This window comes from Anolis carolinensis, unplaced genomic scaffold (genome assembly GCF_035594765.1).
Source record: "Anolis carolinensis isolate JA03-04 unplaced genomic scaffold, rAnoCar3.1.pri scaffold_21, whole genome shotgun sequence".
In the NCBI taxonomy this organism is placed as follows: domain Eukaryota; kingdom Metazoa; phylum Chordata; class Lepidosauria; order Squamata; family Dactyloidae; genus Anolis; species Anolis carolinensis.
The window spans coordinates 15,774-34,849 of NW_026943831.1; the positions used below are offsets into that span (position 1 = coordinate 15,774).

The window sequence follows — 19,076 nt, forward strand, 5'->3', positions numbered from 1 at the left end:
CGAAGGTGGAGGCATTACTTTTCATTCAACCCTCGTATATATTTGTCCCTAACAGTTCACAGAGATATCTAGGGATATCAGTACAACAGCTGAGAAGCCTAATTGCCTTGCATGAATACTAGTGGATATTTATCTCTAAGGAGAAGGTTGACTCAAGCGAGTTTTGATCTCTTCTCAGGGAGATTCCTGATTTTCCCTAAATGGTGGTGAATGCCATTTCCCAAAAGGTTATGGTGTAATTTTTTCAAAAGGTTATGATTTCTAACGAGGCCATGCCTTTCCAGAGATCATAATTCGCCAAAAATATAAAACCGAGTTGTGTTTTGGTTTTGGTGTGTGGCACTTTTGTTCACCCAGCAGGGCGTTTCGGCCAAATAAACCTGTCGGACGATCTCCTTGCTTCCAATGTTTGATTGGAGAAAAGGACCCTGGGGGTTTTTGGGGCCAAAAAAGAGAAGAGGGACACGGCAGCGAGCCTTAACGCTCCTCCTGATCGACAGTCACCTTGACAGGATCCCACTTTGTAGGCTTTTATTGTTTATTTTCAGGGGGGCCTCCACTGAGTTCACCCTGGGGGCCACCCCATCTGGCGGCCCCCCAAGATATGGAGGTGGAGGTGGTAGACGGACTGGGCCCCGTGCTTCCCATCGTTGATCACTGCAAGATAAGAACAAAAGGTAGTTTAGATAAATTAGCCAGTGTGTGTCCTGATTTGAAAATGCTAAAATGTAGCAAATTTTTGGACTGCGCAGCGGAAGCGTGCTGGGCCCATAACCAATTGTCAGAGTAATTTACGCAGCGCAGCAGTAGTTGAATGGAGTCAGTGGAATGGAGAATGAAGAGACATCAGAGACATTGGTAAAACTATATACAAAGTTTTACTGTACAAGACAAACAAACTTGCAGACAATAGACACAGGACTTGACTTCTCAGCAGGCAGCAGAACAGAACTGAACAGATGCAATCAGTAATACATACACACTTGTGTCTGGACACTCCCCAGTTCCAGCCACACATCAAGGTCATCACAGCTTCTTAGCAATTAACTCTTTCCAGACTATAGTACACTCTGGATGATGCAATCAGTATGCAATACTGACAAGACACAAATTTCATTTAAACACTATCAATACACAAATCCTACATTAACACACATGTGCCTCTTTCAGGCATGGGCCAACTTCGGCCTTCCCTCCAGCTGTTTTGGACTTCAACTCCCACAATTCCTCAGAGCCAGTAGGCTGTTAGGAATTGTGGGAGTTGAAGTCCAAAACAGCTGGAGGGAAGGCCGAAGTTGTGTGCGTCTTTTTTAGAATATCCATGTTTGTATGACCCATGACTCGCTACAAGTGTGAACAGAGATTGTGTGCGTCTTCGGTGGAAGACTGATTCCTGGAGAAGCAGAGCTGCGAGTGGGGCGTGCTGGAGCCTGACTGATTGATGATAATATGGTTAAGTTACAATATTGTCCTACCGAGTCCAATGTGGCAGATATTCTGACAAAGTCTTTGCCAATTCCCAAACATGTAGAATTAAGAAAACAATTGAATTTAATGAATGTACAATAAGTTGATTCATATGTGCTTAAGTGATGTATATATTTTAAGAAGACAAAATTACATTTAAAGAGGGGGAATTTAAAGATGTGGGATTTGTGTATTGATAGTGTTTAAATGCAATTTGTGCCATGCTTGTCTTGCAACTGATTGCATCATCCAGAATGTACCATAGTGTGGAAAGAGTTAATTGCCAAGAAGCTATGAGGACCTTGATGTGTGGCTGGAACTAGGGAGTATCCAGGCACAAGTGTTTGTGCATAACGATTGCGTCAGTTGAGTTGAGTTCTGTCTGCCTAGAGTTCAAGTCAAGTTCTGTTGGAGAACAGAACGTCCTATGTTCGTCTGTCGTCTGCAAGTCTGTTTGTGTTGATTATTGCTGCATACAGTCAAACTTTGTAAATAGTTTTACCAACGTCTCTGAGTGTCTCTTCGTTCTGCGCTCCACTGCTTCCATCCAACTACTGCTGTGCTGCAAATACTCTGACAGAAGTTGGCCCATGCCTGCTCTCGACTCTCTCAAAGCTGTGGCTTTAATGGGGGGAACAGGGGGACCCCTGCCCACCTGGAAGACAGAGGGGCAGCCCCATTGTTGGACGTGCCTGTCCCTTTCCTACTCACCCACGCGGTAGCCCTCGGAGAGGCCCTCGGCCTTGGCCACTTGGCTGGCCACCAGCAGCAGGTGACCCAGCAGCTGAAATAATAAAGAGCGTGAAACGTCAGGAGAAAATGCTGCTACAACACACTGGCCGTACATCCCAGAAACAACATCCCAGGGATTTCGGCCAGGAAAACCTTTGACAATTGTGTTTGTGTGACCTTTCGGCTGACCCTCACCTGGGTGTCCGCTTCTTCCGCTTGGCTGAGGCGGGGGATGGGCTTCCTCGGGATGACCAGCACGTGGACGGGGGCCTGGGGGGACACGTCTCGGAAGGCCACGCACTGTGGAAACAGAGGATCACATTGGAAGGGGCACCCAAAGGCCATCCGGTCCACCCCGCACCTGCCATTTGAACCCATCACTCCATTGTGTCCCAGTCTCTGGAGCAGCCCCCTCCTCAACCTTTGAACCCACCCATCGTGCCTGTTGTGGCCTGGTCACATTCTGAGTGTTCAGAAGACGAGGCAGTGGATGCTGGGAGAGATTCAGAGGGCCTCGAGAAATGAACCTCACCAATGACAGATCTGGACCAAACCTGGCACACAGACCCAACTTGCCAACGTGGGGTGATTGACCTTGGCATCAGAGAGTTATAGTTCACCCTGATCCCGAGAACACTCAAGCCAGCAAGTGACGGATCTGGACCACGCTTGGCACACAGACCCAACATGGCCCACTGTGAATACTGGGGGAGTTTTGGGAGGACTGACCCAAGATTTTTGGGAATTGTAGTTCACCCACATCCTTATGCATTTTCTAATGGGAGCATTCACAAAAAACAAAAGCAAAGACTGAGTTTTTTTGTAAGACATAACGTAATATATAATTAAACTGATATTACCTCACATCCAAAAGCAAACAAGATCCTTTTCAAATAACCCGGGCATTACCGGGTACCCAAACTATACATATATGAATATATATATATATATATATATATATATATATATATATATAGACTAGCTGTGCCCGGCCACGCGTTGCTGTGGCGTATGGGAATTCTTTGTTAGGTAGGTGGAATAACAGTGAATAGCTTTGTAGCCTGAAAGCCTGGCCATTTTCTTATGTGAATCCTTGTTTGGTGAGCTGGAATAGAAAGGAATAGGCTTGCTGCTTGGAAGGTTAGGTAGTTGCCTTTTAGGGGGGTAGAATTGTAATGAATAGACTTGGTGGTTCAAAGCCTGGGTGCTTGCTACCTAGGGGAAATCTTTGGTTGGTCAGCTTCAGAGTAGTATCACTGTTTCAAAGCCTGGTCGCCTTTTACGAAGGTTAATCTTTTACTGGTGTGGTTGAATTGCACTGAATATCCTTGCAGCTCCAATGTCTGGCTGTATTTATTATTTTGTATTTTATATATATATTACAAAATATAGAAAGCGTGGCACATTGCCTGTTGTGGGTTTTGGCCTTTTTTTGGTGTTGTGATTGTGTTTTTTGTGTGATTGTGTTTTATCTTACTGGAGACAGGGATGATGGATTGTGTTGCCAATTTTAGAGTTTGGGGGGTGTTGGGTTCTGTTGTTTTGTGAGTCGCCGTGATGCCAAAAGCCTTTTATATATATAGACTAGCTGTGCCCAGCCACGCGTTGCTGTGGCGTTGTCTGGTGGTGTTGGTGAAAACTTGTTGAGGCTGGATGGCCATCTGTCAGGAGTGCTTGGATTGTGTCCTCCTGCATGGTAGAAGGAAGTTGATCTGGATGATCCTTAAGGGTCACTCCAAACCTTAGGATTGTATGATGATGTTATTATTATTATTAGTATTAATATTGAGAGCTGGGTGGCCATCTGTTGGGAGTGCTTGGATTGTGTCCTGCATGGCAGAATTGGGTTTAACTGGATGGCCTTTAGGGGTGTCTCCTAACTGTCTGATGCTATGATTCGATGTGTATTATTATTGTGCAGATATTGGATGGCCATCTGTCAGGAGTGGTTGGATTGTGTCCTCCTGCATGATATAGGGAAGTTGAACTGGATGATCCTTAGGGGTATCTGCTAACCTAAGTTTGTATTATTATTATTATTATTATTATTATTATTATTATTATTATTATTATTATTATTATTATGAAGCTGGGTGGCCATCTGTTGGGCTGAGTAGGTTGCTAGGAGACCAAGTGGGCGGAGCTTAGCCTTCTAACTGGCAGCAATTGGATAAAAACAATTCTTCCTCTCCCTCTAATTAGGACTTTATTTTTCTTTTCTTTTTGTTGTATGAACGTAGAGGCATGGATGAGGGGTTGTGTTGCCAAGTTTAGTGTTTCTGGGATGTGTAGTTTTGTTGTTTTGTCCGCTGCCCTGATGCCATCACTCTTTTATATATATAGATATATGCCAATCAGCTCTCCAATCCATTAAGGTCACTTTGGACCCTGACCCTGTCCTTCAGGGCATGAGCCATCCCTCTCAGTATGAGGTAGAAGGCAAAGGATGTAGCCGTGTAGCATATGGCCAAAAGGGGCTACTCATTGCCCTCTGCTCATGCTCAGAGGCACTCTTAGGCTCAGCACATCCCCGCTCCAACCTTGTCATCCTGGTACACGAAGTTGGCCGGGATGGAGCCGTCCAGGATGCGCCCAAAGATGGTCTTCTGCCCAGGGGACGCCTCTTGCTCCTTTGCTGACCGCCGGGCTTTGTCCACCTCTCCGTCCGGGTCATGAGGGGTTGTTGCAAGGCTCCTCTGCCACAAACACAACACAACACAACCACAAAGGGGGTCAGCACCTTTGTTACAGCCCCCCTCCCCATAAATACAAGCGGCAGCAGACATTGGGAAGCCTCCTTCTCTGGAGGTTTTTGAGCAGAGGCTGGATGGCCATCTGCTGAGGGGGGCTTGGATGGTGTCTTCATTCCTGGCAGAAAGAAGGGGGTTGGATTGCATCATCTCTGGGGAGCCTCCAATACTAGGATTATATATATATTTACTATGTTGCACTCTGCCTCCAGCACTAAGGAGAGATAAGTAATAAATATAATAATAATAATAATAATAATAATGGAAAATAATAATAGCAGAATATAATAAAGATAATAATAACATATAATAACAATAATAAAGTATTTTAATTATGTTGTGCTCTGCCTCGAGCCCTAAGGAGAGGCAAGTAATAAATTCAATAATAATAATAATAATAATAATAATAATAATAATAATAATAATAATAATAATAATGGAATATAATAATGATATTAATGGAAAATAATAATAGCAGAATATAATAAAGTTAATAACATATAATCAGTATTTTAACTACAGTAGAGTCTCACTTATCCAAGCTAAACGGGCCGGCAGAACCTTGGATAAGCGAATATCTTGGATAATAAGGAGGAATTAAGAAAAAGCCTATTAAACATCAAATTAGGTTATGATTTTACAAATTAAGCACCAAAATATCAGGTTTTACAACAAATTTGACAGAAAAAGCAGTTCAATACGCAGTAATGTTATGTTGTAAATACTCTACAAATTTAGCACCAAAATATCACGATATATTGAAAACATTGACTACAAAAATGGCTTGGATAATCCAGAAACTTGGATAAGCGAGGCTTGGATAAGTGAGACTCTACTGTATGTTGTGATTTTGTGATACGAAATCCAGCATGTCTATCTTGTTTGCTGTGTCATACAATAATAATAATAATAATAATAATAATAATAATAATAATAATAATAATAACACATCACACAGTCCTAGACGCTTGGGAAGTGTTCGACTTGTGATTTTGTGATACGAAATCCAGCATGTCTATCTTGTTTGCTGTGTCATACAATAATAATAATAATAATAATAATAACACATCACACAGTCCTAGACACTTGGGAAGTCTTTGACTTGTGATTTTGTGATAGGAAATCCAGCATATCTATCTTGTTTGCTGTGTCATACAATAATAATAATAATAATAATAATAATAATAATAACACATCACACAGTCCTAGACACTTGGGAAGTGTTCGACTTGTGATTTTTGATACGAAATCCAGCATATCTATCTTGTTTGCTGTGTCATACAATAATAATAATAATAATAATAATAATAATAATAACACATCACACAGTCCTAGACACTTGGGAAGTGTTCGACTTGTGATTTTGTGATACAAAATCCAGCATGTCTATCTTGTTTGCTGTGTCATAGAATAATAATAATAATAATAATAATAATAATAATAATAACACATCACACAGTCCTAGACACTTGGGAAGTGTTCGACTTGTGATTTTGTGATACGAAATCCAGCATGTCTATCTTGTTTGCTGTGTCATACAATAATAATAATAATAATAATAATAACACATCACACAGTCCTAGACACTTGGGAAGTGTTCGACTTGTGATTTTGTGATACGAAATCCAGCATGTCTATCTTGTTTGCTGTGTCATACAATAATAATAATAATAATAATAATAATAATAATAATAATACATCACACAGTCCTAGACACTTGGGAAGTGTTCGACTTGTGATTTTTGATACGAAATCCAGCATATCTATCTTGTTTGCTGTGTCATACAATAATAATAATAATAATAATAATAATAATACATCACACAGTCCTAGACACTTGGGAAGTCTTTGACTTGTGATTTTGTGATACGAAATCCAGCATGTCTATCTTGTTTGCTGTGTCATACAATAATAATAATAATAATAATAATAACACATCACACAGTCCTAGACACTTGGGAAGTGTTCGGCTTGTGATTTTGTGTTATACTCTGTCTTTGTGTCAATAATAATAATAATAATAATAATAATAATAATAATAATAATAATAATAATAGAACTGCTGGGGTGGCCTTGGGAAGTGCATTGGGGCAAGGTCCTCCTGATGATTGCCAGGAGGGGGCGTGGCCTGGCTCTGCACCGCCCCTTCCGTCTAGCCCCGCCCCCTGCGTTGCTCGCGCCATGGAGCCCGGCTGCACGGCCCCGGGAGGGGGCATTTCCGGGGACCACGAAGGGGCGGGACCTCCACCCGGCCTCACCTGCGGAGCCGGCCTCCCCGCCGCGCGGGAGAGGATCGGGAACAACAGGGCGCCGAGGAGCCCCCCGCGGAAGGCCAGCCGCGCCGCCGACGCCATGCCGGACACGCCCCTCACTCTCCTCGGCCACGCCTCCTCCTTCCAAGCCACGCCTTCCGCGCACGCGCAGCCGGAGCCTCGCCTCGCCCCCTGGCGGCCACGGGAGGAAACGACCACCTGGCGCCCTGGGATTGGAAGAGGAGCAGGCCCCGCCCCCAGGCGCCGTCCGAACCCTCCCGGCAGAGGGCCGCTGCTAGAGCACGTTCTGCTCTAGCTTTTCAATGAACGTCTCATCATAGAGTCTCAACCCACTCAAGCCACAAAAACAAAGTTTCTGGGGTAGGAAAAATCTCCTTTCAAAGTATTTATTTTATTTATTTGCGACATTTATATACCGCCCTTCTCACCCCGAAGGGGACTCAGGGCGGTTTACAAGTATATATATACATACAATCTATATATATAAAAGAGTGATGGCATCACGGCGACCCACAAAACAACAAAACTACAGGCCCCCCAATCTCGAAATTTAACAACACAACCCATCATCCACGCCTCTAGGTTGATACAACAAAAAGAAAAGAAAAATAAAGTCCTAATTAGAGGGAGAGGAATAATTGCTTTTATCCAATTGCTGCCAGTTAGAAGGCTAAGCTCCTCCAACTTGGTCTCCTAGCAACCCAATAAAAAATAATAATAAACACTAAAAAATAATTAAAAGCACTAAAAAATTAATACAATAAAATACTATAATAACAGAAAATAACTAAAAATAATACAAGAAAATAATAAAATATAATAAATAAAAAGATAACTTACAATAAAATTAATTAAAAAATACAAATAACGTCAAATAAAAATTACACAACAATTTTTAACCAATACCACCACCACTTTGCCACAGCAACGCGTGACCGGGCACAGCTAGTCTATATATATAAAAGAGTGATGGCATCAGGGCAGCGGACAAAACAACAAAACTACAGGCCCCCCAACCTCGAAATTTGACAACACAACCCATCATCCATGCCTCTAGGTTGATACAACAAAAAGAAAAGAAAAATAAAGTCCTACTTAGAGGGAGAGCAATAATTGTTTTTCTCCAATTGCTGCCAGTTTAGAAGGCTAAGCTCCGCCCACTTGGTCTCCTAGCAACCCACTCAGCCCAGTGTTAATAAAAGAATAAAAAATAAAATAAATACAAATAATACAATAAAAATAATAAAAATAAAATAATTAAAAACACTAAAAAATTAATACAATAAAATACTATAACAAAATAACTAAAAATAATACAACAAAATAATAAAATATAATAAATAAAAAAGATAAGTTACAATAAAATTAATTAAAGAAATACAAATAATGTCAAATAAAAATTCCACAACTTTTAACCAATACCACCACCACTTTGCCACAGCAACGCGTGGCCGGGCACAGCTAGTATATTATATTATACAACTATATCGCAATATTATTAGTAATATTGCATGTAATATAAATATACAATTATAATAGTGATTTATAATAATTATTAAATTGTATTACATCATAATATTATTATTAATATTACATGTATATACAATGTATTATAATATTAGTATAGTATAATATTATTATATATCATTATATCATTAAATTGATACAGGAGACATGGTGGAAAGATGTCTTCCCGGCCCGGCCTTCTTCATTCTGCTCCAGATATTTCTTCATTTACTGCATTTTTACCCCTTTTCCAGGGCCAGGGAAGCAGATGGTGAAAACAGGAGAACGGCCTGCCCCAGGAGAGTGTGCTTGCGCCATCCACACAAATGACCAGCTCTGCCAGAAGGGACTGAGTTTCCTCTATGCTGACGATCGTGCCATCACCCCCCAAGCAGGCAGTTTTGAAAGGGTTGGACAGAAGCTCTCCCAAGCTTCAGGTAAGGGCTCCCCAAACTTTTTAAACAGGGGGCCAGTTCACGATCCTTCGGACCGTCGGAGGGCCGGACTATAGTTGGCCACCGAGCAAGAATAATTAATAATAATAATAACAGGAACAACAATAATAATAAAAACGAGGGTTGGAAAAGACCCCTTGGGCCATTGAGTCCAACCCCCTTCTCCCTTTGTGCACCAAAAGCACAAGCAAAGCACCCTGACAGATGGCCTCCCAGCCTCAATGTTAATAATAATAATAATAATAATAATAATAATAATAATAATAAAGAGGGTTGGAAGAGACCCCTTGGGCCATTGAGTCCAACCCCCTTCTACCTTTGTGCACCAAAAGCACAAGCAAAGCATCCCTGACAGATGGCCACCCAGCCTCAATGATGATAATAATAATAATAATAATAATAATAATAATAATAATAATAATAAAGAGGGTTGGAAGAGACCCCTTGGGCCATTGAGTCCAACCCCCTTCTACCTTTGTGCACCAAAAGCACAAGCAAAGCATCCCTGACAGATGGCCACCCAGCCTCAATGATGATAATAATAATAATAATAATAATAATAATAATAATAATAATAATAATAAAGAGGGTTGGAAGAGACCCCTTGGGCCATTGAGTCCAACCCCCTTCTGCCTTTGTGCACCAAAAGCACAAGCAAAGCACCCCTGACAGATGGCCACCCAGCCTCAATGTTAATAATAATAATAATAATAATAATAATAATAATAATAATAAAGAGGGTTGGAAGAGACCCCTTGGGCCATTGAGTCCAACCCCCTTCTGCCTTTGTGCACCAAAAGCACAAGCAAAGCACCCCTGACAGATGGCCACCCAGCCTCAATGTTAATAATAATAATAATAATAATAATAATAATAATAATAATAATAATAAAGAGGGTTGGAAGAGACCCCTTGGGCCATTGAGTCCAACCCCCTTCTGCCTTTGTGCACCAAAAGCACAAGCAAAGCACCCCTGACAGATGGCCTCCCAGCCTCAATGTTAATAATAATAATAATAATAATAATAATAATAATAATAATAATAATAATAATAAAGAGGGTTGGAAGAGACCCCTTGGGCCATTGAGTCCAACCCCCTTCTACCTTTGTGCACCAAAAGCACAAGCAAAGCATCCCTGACAGATGGCCACCCAGCCTCAATGATGATAATAATAATAATAATAATAATAATAATAATAATAATAATAATAATAATAAAGAGGGTTGGAAGAGACCCCTTGGGCCATTGAGTCCAACCCCCTTCTGCCTTTGTGCACCAAAAGCACAAGCAAAGCATCCCTGACAGATGGCCACCCAGCCTCAATGATGATAATAATAATAATAATAATAATAAAGAGGGTTGGAAGAGACCCCTTGGGCCATTGAGTCCAACCCCCTTCTGCCTTTGTGCACCAAAAGCACAAGCAAAGCACCCCTGACAGATGGCCACCCAGCCTCAATGTTAATAATAATAATAATAATAATAATAATAATAATAATAATAATAATAATAAAGAGGGTTGGAAGAGACCCCTTGGGCCATTTAGTCCAACCCTCTTCTGCCTCTGTGCACCAAAAGCACAAGCAAATCACCCTGACAGATGGCCTCCCAGCCTCAATGTTAATAATAATAATAATAATAATAATAAAGAGGGTTGGAAGAGACCCCTTGGGCCATTTAGTCCAACCCTCTTCTGCCTCTGTGCACCAAAAGCACAAGCAAAGCATCCCTGACAGATGGCCACCCAGCCTCAATGATGATAATAATAATAATAATAATAATAATAATAATAATAATAATAATAAAGAGGGTTGGAAGAGACCCCTTGGGCCATTGAGTCCAACCCCCTTCTGCCTTTGTGCACCAAAAGCACAAGCAAAGCATCCCTGACAGATGGCCACCCAGCCTCAATGATGATAATAATAATAATAATAATAATAATAATAATAATAATAATAAAGAGGGTTGGAAGAGACCCCTTGGGCCATTGAGTCCAACCCCCTTCTGCCTTTGTGCACCAAAAGCACAAGCAAAGCACCCCTGACAGATGGCCTCCCAGCCTCAATGTTAATAATAACAATAATAATAATAATAAAGAGGGTTGGAAGAGACCCCTTGGGCCATTTAGTCCAACCCTCTTCTGCCTCTGTGCACCAAAAGCACAAGCAAATCACCCCCTGACAGATGGCCACCCAGCCTCAATGATAATAATAATAATAATAATAATAATAATAATAATAATAATAAAGAGGGTTGGAAGAGACCCCTTGGGCCATTTAGTCCAACCCTCTTCTGCCTCTGTGCACCAAAAGCACAAGCAAAGCACCCCTGACAGATGGCCTCCCAGCCTCAATGTTAATAATAATAATAATAATAATAATAATAATAATAATAATAATAAAGAGGGTTGGAAGAGACCCCTTGGGCCATTGAGTCCAACCCTCTTCTGCCTCTGTGCACCAAAAGCACAAGCAAAGCACCCCGACAGATGGCCACCCAGCCTCAATGATAATAATAATAATAATAATAATAATAATAATAATAATAATAATAAAGAGGGTTGGAAGAGACCCCTTGGGCCATTTAGTCCAACCCCCTTCTGCCTCTGTGCACCAAAAGCACAAGCAAAGCACCCTGACAGATGGCCACCCAGCCTCAATAATAATAATAATAATAATAATAATAATAATAATAATAATAAAGAGGGTTGGAAGAGACCCCTTGGGCCATTTAGTCCAACCCTCTTCTGCCTCTGTGCACCAAAAGCACAAGCAAAGCACCCTGACAGATGGCCACCCAGCCTCAATGATAATAATAATAATAATAATAATAATAATAATAATAATAATAATAAAGAGGGTTGGAAGAGACCCCTTGGGCCATTTAGTCCAACCCTCTTCTGCCTCTGTGCACCAAAAGCACAAGCAAAGCACCCTGACAGATGGCCACCCAGCCTCAATGATAATAATAATAATAATAATAATAATAATAATAATAATAATAATAAAGAGGGTTGGAAGAGACCCCTTGGGCCATTTAGTCCAACCCTCTTCTGCCTCTGTGCACCAAAAGCACAAGCAAAGCACCCCGACAGATGGCCACCCAGCCTCAATGATAATAATAATAATAATAATAATAATAATAATAATAATAATAAAGAGGGTTGGAAGAGACCCCTTGGGCCATTTAGTCCAACCCCCTTCTGCCTCTGTGCACCAAAAGCACAAGCAAAGCACCCTGACAGATGGCCACCCAGCCTCAATAATAATAATAATAATAATAATAATAATAATAATAATAATAATAAAGAGGGTTGGAAGAGACCCCTTGGGCCATTTAGTCCAACCCTCTTCTGCCTCTGTGCACCAAAAGCACAAGCAAAGCACCCTGACAGATGGCCACCCAGCCTCAATAATAATAATAATAATAATAATAATAATAATAAAGAGGGTTGGAAGAGACCCCTTGGGCCATTTAGTCCAACCCTCTTCTGCCTCTGTGCACCAAAAGCACAAGCAAATCACCCCCTGACAGATGGCCACCCAGCCTCAATGATAATAATAATAATAATAATAATAATAATAATAATAATAATAATAATAAAGAGGGTTGGAAGAGACCCCTTGGGCCATTGAGTCCAACCCCCTTCTGCCTCTGTGCACCAAAAGCACAAGCAAATCACCCCCTGACAGATGGCCACCCAGCCTCAATGATAATAATAATAATAATAATAATAATAATAATAATAATAATAATAATAATAATAAAGAGGGTTGGAAGAGACCCCTTGGGCCATTTAGTCCAACCCTCTTCTGCCTTTGTGCACCAAAAGCACAAGCAAATCACCCCCTGACAGATGGCCACCCAGCCTCAATGATAATAATAATAATAATAATAATAATAATAATAATAAAGAGGGTTGGAAGAGACCCCTTGGGCCATTTAGTCCAACCCTCTTCTGCCTTTGTGCACCAAAAGCACAAGCAAATCACCCCCTGACAGATGGCCACCCAGCCTCAATGATAATAATAATAATAATAATAATAATAATAATAATAATAATAATAATAATAATAATAATAATGGTTGTAAGAGAAGAAGAGATCCCTTGGGTCATTTAGCCCAACCCCCTTCTGCCCTTGTGCCGTGGGGGCCAGATAAATGGCTTCGATGGGCCGCATCCGGCCCCCGGGCCTTAGTTTGGGGACCCCTGCTTTAGGTGCTCTTACTGCCTATTACAGGGAAAAACAGCAGATTCCTAATCCATCTAAAACACAGACACTGAGTTTCCTCTATGCTGACGATCGTGCCATCACCGCCCAAGCAGGGAGCTTTGAAAGGGTTGGACAGAAGCTCTCTGAAGCTTGAGGTGGTCTTACTGCCTATTACAGGGGAAACCAGAAGATCCCAGCACTTTATTTTGTTATCTTGAGTTTACAACTTTTATAATGTGCACTTTACTCAGTCTATTATCACTGTTTTTAATTTCATGTTTTATTAAGTGTGTTTTTTATTTCTATAGATTGTTTAAAATTTTATAATTTGTGTATGTTTTTTGTTTATTGATGTATTGTATATTGTTATTGTTTTTATCTGGTATTATCTGTAAGCCGCCCCAAGTGCCCTTCGGGGGAGATGAAGGCGGGGTATAGATAAACATTATTATTATTATTATTATTATTATTATTGTGTGACACAGCAAACAAGATAGATATGCTGGATTTCGTATCACAAAATCACAATTCGAACACTTCCCAAGTGTCTAGGACTGTGTGATGTATTCCCGGATGATGCACACAGATCCCAGCAGGGTGGCCTTTTGCAGTTGGCAGATCGTGATTTTGTCAATGTCTATTGTTTCCAAATGCCGGCTGAGATCTTTTGGCACGGCACCCAGTGTGCCCATCACCACCGGGACCACCTGCACTGGTTTCTGCCAGAGTCTTTGAAGTTCAATAATAATAATAATCATCATCATCATCATCCCTGGGCACAACTTGGAAGGCGCTGAAAGTCTGCTCTGGCATCAGGAGATGCAGAGCCAACCTTAAGAAATAAAACTTTATTTACAACCCACCCTCTCTCCCCAGGGAGATGCAGGCCAGTTAAAATTATTGCATGATGCAAATCTAATGTGCACCCCAATTGCGGAGAGGTCATTTACCCCCCCCCCCCCCCCAAAAGGCAAGCATTAGATTCGAGATAAGAAGGGCCGGGCTGTGGCGCAGCTGGTTAGGTGCCGGCTGCAATAAATCACTGCTGACCAAGAGGTCATGAGTTCGAAGCCAGTCCATGTCGGAGTGCCCAACCATTAAAATAAATAGCCCAGTTCGTTGTTGACCTAAGCAACCCGAAAGATAGTTGCATCTATTGAGTAGGAAATTTAAGTACCGCTTATGCGGGGAGGCTAATTTAACTAAGTTATAACACCATAAAAATTGTCGAGCAGCATGCAGAAAGGAATGTGGAAGTGATCCATCAAGGACTCGGTGTCACAGTGGATGATGAAGCAGCAGCTCCCCCTGTGGCCCGAATCGAGCATACCCTCAAGAAGCCTGGAAGCTGGAAAATGTTAAATTGCCTCTGTGTCTGTCTCTGTCTCTATGTTCATATGGCACTGAATGTTTGCCATGTATGTGTACACAGTTATCTGCCCTGAGTCCCCTTCGGGGTGAGAAAGAAGGGCAGAATATAAATACTGTAAATAAATAAATAAAATAAATAAATCTAATGCTCAGCTAGATATGGCAAATTAATAATACGATTCCAAAAATAACAGCAGAATATTCCCATCTCATAACCAAACTCTTATGTTATAAAACAAACAAAATAATAATAATAATAACAAATAAATGTAATGCTCAGCTAGATACGGCAAATTAATAATATGATTCCAAAATAACAGCAGAATATTCTCATCTCATAACCAAACTCTTATGTTATAAAACAAACAAAATAATAATAATAATAATAACAAATAAATGTAATGCTCAGCTAGATACGGCAAATTAATAATATGATTCCAAAATAACAGCAGAATATTCTCATCTCATAACCAAACTCTTATGTTATAAAACAAACAAAATAATAATAATAATAATAACAAATAAATGTAATGCTCAGCTAGATACGGCAAATTAATAATATGATTCCAAAAATAACAGCAGAATATTCCCATCCCATAACCAAACTCTTAGGCTATAAAACGAACAAACAAACAATAACAACAAATAAATCTAATGCTCAGCTAGATACGGCAAATTAATAATACAATTCCTAAAATAACAGCAGAATATTCCCTTCTCATAACCAAACTCTTATGCTATAAAACGAACAAACAAACAAATAATAATAACGACAAATAAATAAATAAATCTGAGGCTCACCTAGATACGGCAAATTAATAATACGATTCCAAAAATAACAGCAGAATATTCCCATCTCATAACCAAACTCTTATGCTATAAAATGAACAAATTATTATTATTATTAATAATAATATAAAAACAGTTTTATTGCAAAGTGGCAAGTACAGCTGATGATAATATATAAGTAATGGCAAAATATATATTTAATTTTTTATTGCAAAGTGGCAAGTACAGCTGATGACAATATATAAGTAATGCCAAAAATACACATTTATTTCTGAAAACAACCTTAGATTGTCAGCCCTTGAACGAGGTGCTGTAAGACAAAGGGGGCTAAAGCGGGGGTGGGATGCAACACCTTGACCCCTTGCTGACACCATCACCCTTTGCAATTTCTACAATCAACAAACAAAATATCTCCTTGCTCCATCCCAGTAGTATTTTCTCTTCTGTTGGAAAGAGCCAGTGGTTGGGGATGCTGGGAGCTGCAATCCAGCATTGCCAGGGGGAGAGAGGGAGGCTTGGTTGCATGGCTTTGGCTCATTTTTGGACTGCAACTCCCACCATTCCTAACAGCCTCAGGCCCCCTCCTTTTCCCTCTTGGCCGCTTAAGCTGAGGGGGAAAAGGAAGGCCAAGTGTGTGGGGCATGATCTCATGGGTTCTTGCTCGAGCTTGGGTTGGGCTATTCATACTTTGGACTTCAACTCCCACCATTCCTAACAGCCTCAGGCCCTTTCCTTTTCCTTTTCAGCCACTTAAGCGTGCCAACACACGGGGATGCTGGATCTCGTGCTTCTCCCCCATAGTGGATCCCACATGTGTCTCCTATCAAGGGGCCTGAGGCTGTTAGGAATGGTGGGAGTTGCAGTCCAAAACATCTGGCCCATGCTCTTTCTCACAGCTCAAGGGTCCCATCAGAACCCCATGCGCGCCTTCTCCTTGGGCCGCTGCGAGGACCAATTGCTGATGCTGGAGGCCTGGCTTGGGGGCAAGGAGGATTCCACTTGGGGGTCTTGCGTTGCTTTCCCCTCCTCCTCTTCCTGGGGTCCCGGGGCCCGGTCCCAGAGGGCCAGGTACTGCCTGAGGGTGCGCCTCCTCTCCCGCGGGATGCCCTTCTCGCGCAGTGTCTGGGAGGAGAGCAGCCCCCCGGCATCCTCCCCCTCCGTCTCGGCCTCTTGGGAAGCAGGAGGAGGGGGCTCCATAGGGGTCCGCAATGCCCGGGGCCTCCTGGCCGAGCAGGAGGAGTCGCTGAGCTCGGAGGGGCCGCTGGTCGACGAGGCAAAGCTCCCCGAGAGGCTGGCGGGCCCCCGGGCCCTCTTGGCCCGCCGGCGGCGCTCCCGCAAGGCCCGGCGCTTCTGGTCGAGGGTCTGGCCCAGCCTGTCCTGCCACCAGCTCCCCCAGCCGCCCCCCCAGGAGGCCTCCAGGCGCTCACTGAGGTCGTCCCGGCCCTTGAGAGGGGTCTCCGGCGGGGGCAGGGCGGGAGAGGGCCCCCCGTCACCAAGGGGCCCCAGCAGGCGCCTCTCCTCCATGGCGCGGCGCAGGTGCCGGCGAGCCTTCCTGTTTGGTGCGCTGTCCTGGCCGCGCAGCAGCTCCCGCTGCTTGAAGAGGTAGGCCTGGGTCAGGCTGGCCGGAGTGGGGGGTCTCCCCTGGGCGTCCAAAGGCAGGCGCTCCCAGGACTGCAGGAAGGACTCCAGCCAGCGCAGGTACGGGGTGTCCCCTTCGGACACAGAGCCCTCCTCCTCTTCCTCTTCCTCTTCCTCTTCTTCTGAATCCAGGTGCTTCTCTTGTTGTTCTTCCTCCTCTTCGTCCTCCTCGTCCTGGCAAATCATTGGGTGGAAGAAGAGGTCGCCCGCCTCGGAGAGATGGAAGACCACAATGGACCGGTGGTCGTGTTCCCTCTGGACAAGGGCAGCCGTGATGCCTGTAAAAGAGGGGCAGAGGAAGAGAGATATCTGGGTGCAAGGGTCATCCTTTGGGGGCTTCAGGCTCAAGAATCACAGCTCATCTGACTCACGAACTGATGCGCTGTAGAGGCAAATATGCAACTGGTTCTGCTTGCACTGAAGGTATAGCGGTCATCATTCTGAATACAGTCTAAAGAACAACCTCCAAGTTTAACAGTGATGTAAATAGATAAATAGGTACCGCGTTAAGGGGCGAGGCTTTAGCTCAGCAGGCTAATCGCCCAGCTGTCAGCTGCAGTAAATCTTGCCAACCAGAAGGTTCTCAGTTCAAACCCTGGGTCGGGTGAGCGCCTGGCTATTCAGCCCAGCTTCTGACCACCAAGCAGGTCGAAAACAGCGATGTAAGTAGATAAATAGGTACCGCATTAAAGCGGGGAGGTATTAAAATAAGGGACGGCAATCTCTTTGGTACAGAAGATGGAGCGAAAGCACACACCCACACCCCCCCAGTGACCGAAACCGAGCACAGCCTCCAAAAAGATGCCGAAAGATCAAAAGTCTATATATATGCCTCTATCTGTCTGTCCTGTCTTTGTCTAATTTGCATTGAATGTTTGCTTTATATGTGTTCTATTATCCGTTCTGAGTCCCCTTCAGGGTGAGAAGAGCAGAATAATAAAACTGTAAATAAACAGACAAATAAGTAACACAAAACTTTCAGCAACTGACTAAAACATGCCTGATAATTGATTTAGAAGCATGGAAGTTCAGAAATTGATCCTCCTCCTACACCCAGCTACTGCACTTTATTCTGGTCCATCCTATTAGAGGTTGCAAGATATTGCACAAAGATAAATGTACTACCTTGCCTCCAATTTTGAATACACTCACTGCGCCTGGCTATTGGTTATCTGCTGCGAGTATGTTCCATTGTATTTTATATTGTAAAGACGTTAATTAATAAAACCGGCTGCCACCAATTTGGAAAGATGCAACCACCAAAGACTCAGGGAGGAGCCTTTTTACTTTTACTTCTTCCTTCTTTTTATTCACTTTAGATGGTAGCATACTTGGTTCAGAATATATATGACAGAGGCTTTGATGTTGGAAAAACAAGAACAAGTTTATTCAGGCACAGAGCTTAGTGGTATTGTTTCTCACATAGAGGCACTCTTATTAACAGTTACAATTCCAGAATAAAATGAATCAACTCTCTAAAGTATTACTTCTTTTAATTAGTAGTTAAACCCTATTCCTTTGCCACTTTCATACCACAGTCACCCCTATGTTATGCTATCACAGATCATCTGTTCTTTACTAGGACACAGATTATTAAATAAGTCACCAAACTTATTTTATTGTGACTCAAAATGACCAATTGAATCTCCCTGATCCTCTCAATCTAGGATCAATCTTCCCTGTGCTTCGTCAGAGCACAGACTAATTTCTTTTTTAAAACTCTGCACTTCTTCAGCAAAATGGCAGTTGACTCCACCCACTTTTCCATGGCAACCAGCCTCTGAGTGCTGAGATGCAGCAACTGCAATACTTACCATTTTAAAACCCAAACACACACTTAAACATAACATTTGTATACCAAAAATTCGCACTTCATTACA

General features: G+C 42.2%; 2 protein-coding genes and 1 long non-coding RNA gene across 3 annotated transcripts in view; 1 reads left to right on the forward strand and 2 right to left on the reverse strand.

The window, feature by feature from the left end:
* Positions 1-516: 516 nt before the first annotated feature.
* On the reverse strand, positions 517-7,366 carry hint2 (histidine triad nucleotide binding protein 2). Its single transcript, XM_062966454.1, has 5 exons — positions 7,208-7,366; positions 4,740-4,895; positions 2,395-2,499; positions 2,179-2,251; positions 517-657 (listed from the first exon to the last, which is right to left on the reverse strand). Exons 1-5 carry the CDS (start codon positions 7,301-7,303, stop codon positions 566-568), a joined length of 522 nt encoding a protein of 173 aa, XP_062822524.1. The 5' UTR covers positions 7,304-7,366; the 3' UTR covers positions 517-565.
* Positions 7,367-7,402: 36 nt separating this feature from the next.
* Positions 7,403-18,452, forward strand: LOC134294775 (uncharacterized). The gene is made up of 3 exons (XR_010001469.1): positions 7,403-7,582; positions 8,983-9,165; positions 17,329-18,452. It is a non-coding gene; the product is annotated as an uncharacterized LOC134294775 (long non-coding RNA).
* Positions 15,751-19,076, reverse strand: part of taf1c (TATA-box binding protein associated factor, RNA polymerase I subunit C) — a 39,169-nt gene continuing 35,843 nt past the window's right edge. Inside the window, exon 14 of the mRNA XM_062966449.1 lies at positions 15,751-17,474. Coding sequence (XP_062822519.1) covers positions 16,468-17,474 — 1,007 coding nt within the window. The 3' untranslated portion in view covers positions 15,751-16,467. The remainder of the gene's footprint in view (positions 17,475-19,076) is intronic.

Excerpts from the sequence above, each read along its gene's own strand:
- hint2 (XM_062966454.1), bottom strand. The coding sequence starts at position 7,303 with ATGGCGTCGGCGGCGCGGCTGGCCTTCCGCGGGGGGCTCCTCGGCGCC. Across the intron at positions 4,896-7,207 it reads CGGGGAGGCCGGCTCCGCAG|AGGAGCCTTGCAACAACCCC; the intron begins GTGAGGCCGGGT and ends TGTTTGTGGCAG. Across the intron at positions 2,500-4,739 it reads TCGTGTACCAGGATGACAAG|TGCGTGGCCTTCCGAGACGT; the intron begins GTTGGAGCGGGG and ends CTGTTTCCACAG.